At 36.7% G+C, this 3388-nt stretch overlaps 1 protein-coding gene across 1 annotated transcript in view; it reads right to left on the bottom strand.

Annotated features, from left to right (window-relative positions):
• Window positions 1-1959, bottom strand: part of LOC106880539 (photoreceptor-specific nuclear receptor) — a 59484-nt gene extending 57525 nt beyond the window's left edge. The window contains exon 1 of the mRNA XM_052965841.1: window positions 1648-1959. Coding sequence (XP_052821801.1) covers window positions 1648-1684 — 37 coding nt within the window. The 5' untranslated portion in view covers window positions 1685-1959. The remainder of the gene's footprint in view (window positions 1-1647) is intronic.
• Window positions 1960-3388: the final 1429 nt, after the last annotated feature.

The raw sequence follows: 3388 nt of genomic DNA on the forward strand, positions 1-3388 counted from the left end.
TATATATATATATATATATATATATATATATATGTGTGTGTGTGTGTGTGTGTGTGTATGTGTATGTATGTATGTATGCATGCATGCATATTCTTTTATATGTTTGAGTCCGAAGTCTGTGGCCATATATATATGTATACATACATATATACATACATATATGTATGTATATATGTATGTATATATATATATATATATTAAATGTGTGTGTATGTGTGCGTGCGTATGTGTGTCTAGTGTATAAGAGCCATATTAAAATTTTGAAATATCATGTAATTACTATTATAATTACAATACTATGCTGCTGCTGCTGTTGCTGCTGCTAATGATGATGATGATGATCATCATCATCATCGTCATCATCGTCATCATCATCATCATCATCATCATTATCATCATCATCAAAAACAAAATATACATCGGTTACAAAATGAAAAAATCATATATCACTTGATTGTCATTGTTTATATCAAGAACGACAACAGCAACAAGTACAACAAAAACAGTTTAGAACACCGAGAACCGAGAACCATGGAAAGATATCTGCAACAGTATTTCAGGAACAAAGCTACAACAACAACATCAACTGCAATAACAACATCAAGGTGTAAAATGTTTATAAAACACTGTCTTGGCTAGAAACACCTTTTTTTTTTTTTGAAAATGAAAGTAAAAGTTGCTTGGTTTGTTAAAAATAACTGCAAGATTTCATACAAAGACACGTTAATGATTTCAAAATAAAAAGAATAAACGAAAAAAAAATAAAAAAGAAAAGGATGAATTATATCATTTGCTTCGAAATGTTCAAATGTAACTGGGAAGGAGTCTTGGAATGTTATCAATCATATCTACTAATTCAGGATTGATCTGGGATTAAACGTCACCTAACTACCACCATCACCACCACCTCCACCAACAAGAACAGTAAGATCAAATATGCATTTTTTTCTTTGAGTGTTTGTTTCTTTTTGTTTTGTTCATTCATCCATTCATTCATTCAATTCGTTCGTTCATTCTTTCATTCAGTCTTTCGTACGTAAATTAACTCTTTCGTTCCTAAAGTCATCCTTTCATTCGTAAATTCATTAATTTGTTTCATTCATTCGTTCTTTCATTAATTCATTCGTCAGCTAGTTAATCAATTCCTTCGTTCGTAAATTCATTCGTTCGTTCGTAAATTCATTCGTTCGTTCGTAAATTCATTCCTTCCTTCGTTAATTAATTAATTCATTCGTTCATTCTTTTTCTTTATGCATTTTACTTAGGTTTTGTTTTGTTTCTACTTACGGTCGTCTGTTTCTTTTTGTTTTGTTCATTCATTCATTCATTCATTCAATTCGTTCATTCATTCTTTCATTCAGTCTTTCGTAGGTAAATCAACTCTTTCGTAGGTAAATTAACTCTTTCGTTCCAAAATTCATCCTTTTCGTTCGTAAATTCATTAATTTGTTTCATTCATTCGTTCTTTCATTAACTCATTCGTCCGTTAGTTAATCAATTCGTTCGTTCGTAAATTCATTCGTTCGTTCGTAAATTCCTTCCTTTCTTCGTTAATTAATTAATTCATTCATTCGTTCATTCGTTAATTCGTTCATTCTTTTTTCTTTATGCATTTTTACTTAGGCTTTGTGTTTTGTTTCTACTTACGGTCGTCTGTTATACAGTCGGCGGCTGTGTTCATCATTTCTCGCCCGGTCACTCTGAAGTTTCAACGTTGAACACTGTACGCTGAACGGTGAACGGTGAAGTGCTGCAAAGCGTGCTTTTTAGTTCAGTTCTACAACTGGTTTCTTCTAATAATAATGTGGCCGAGTGTGAGCTGTTGTTGTTGTTGTTGTTGCTGCTGCTACAAAACTTGTGTGAGTGTGCATGTATATTAGTATACATGTGTGCATGCATGCTACGTGCGTGTGTGTGTGTGCGTGTGAGCATACGTGTGTACGTACGTGTGTATGTGTGTATGCGTGTATGTGTGTGTTTGCTTTATGTGATATCTTGTCAAGATTACTGCTATCTTATATCTGTAGCAGTTGGTCTCTTTTACACAATCCATTATGTGTTTGCGTCAGTACATGTATCAGTGTGTGTGTGTGAGTGTATGTATGTGTGTGTGTGTATGTGTGTGTGTGAGAGAGAGAGAGAGAGAAAGAGAGTATACTTCTGAAAGTGTGTATGTGTATGTGCTTGCATGTGTGTGTAAGAAAGAGAGAGAGAGGGGGGGAGAGTGGGAGGGGAAGAAAGAGTCAGAGATTGATAGATTGATAGATTGAGAGTGAGAGAGAGAGAATGAAAGAGAGAGAGAGAAAGCTTGGTCTATTATCGAGTTGGGGATCGAAGATTTGGTAGTTACAAAGAGAAAGGAAAAGGAGGTTGTAAGAGAGAGGAAGAGATGGAGAGAGATGAGGAGGGAGGTCTAGAAAAGGAGGATAAGCGGCAAGTATGCAGCGAATCATTAAGTAGCTCTGTGTAGATTCACTGATGGCAGACGGCAGGACTATGGTGGAAGGAGAAAGAAAGAGGCATAGTGAGAGAGAGAGAGAGAGAGAGAGAGAGAGAGAGAGAGAAAGGAGAATGAGGATTTTGAAAGAAAGAGACAAAGTGTGAGAGGGGAACAAATGCAGCGAATCATTAAGTGGCTCTGGGAAAAGTCACTGGAAGCAGCAGACGATAAGACTGTGGTAAAGAGAGAGAAATAGAAAGAAAGGGGAAGGGAGAGAGAGAGTGGAAGAGAATGTGAGAGTGAGGTAGATAGATGCATAGCTAAATAGATGGATGGATAAAAAGATAGATTGATGAAGTGATAGATTGATAGGTGAAAGAGAAAGGCTGAGAAAAGAGAGCGAGAGAGAGAGGTGGAGTAAGGAACAAGAATATTGTGAATCAGTAGGTGGCTCTGTAAAGAGTCACGAGTCACTGGTAGCAACAGACAATAGGGCAGTGGTGGAGAGAGAGGTGGGGGTGAGGGTAAAGGAGGAGATATTCAAAAACATCGTTTGTAAAGGTATAGGAGCAGACGACAGAAAAGCGAAAGGGATGGATAATCTGCGCGTTTGTATATGTATGTGTATTACTGCGAGTGTGTGTTTGTGTGTGTGTGTGTGTGTATCTGTGTGAAGGTGAGAGAGAGAGGGGGAGGAGAGCGAGAGTCACTTGTCATTAGCAGATTAGACAAAAGAAAAAATTATTTGTATGTGTGTGTGTGTCTGTGTGAAGGTGAGAGAGAGAGAGGGGGGGAGAGCGAGAGTCACTTGTTATTAGCAGATTAGACAAAAGAAAAAATTATTTGTATGTGTGTGTGTGTGTGTGTGTGTGTGTTATAAAGAATATGGAAAATAGACAGAAAAGATGCATAGATTGAGTGGGGAAAACCGACTGATGAATGAAGAAT

Source organism: Octopus bimaculoides, chromosome 2, assembly GCF_001194135.2.
Source record: "Octopus bimaculoides isolate UCB-OBI-ISO-001 chromosome 2, ASM119413v2, whole genome shotgun sequence".
NCBI lineage: Eukaryota > Metazoa > Mollusca > Cephalopoda > Octopoda > Octopodidae > Octopus > Octopus bimaculoides.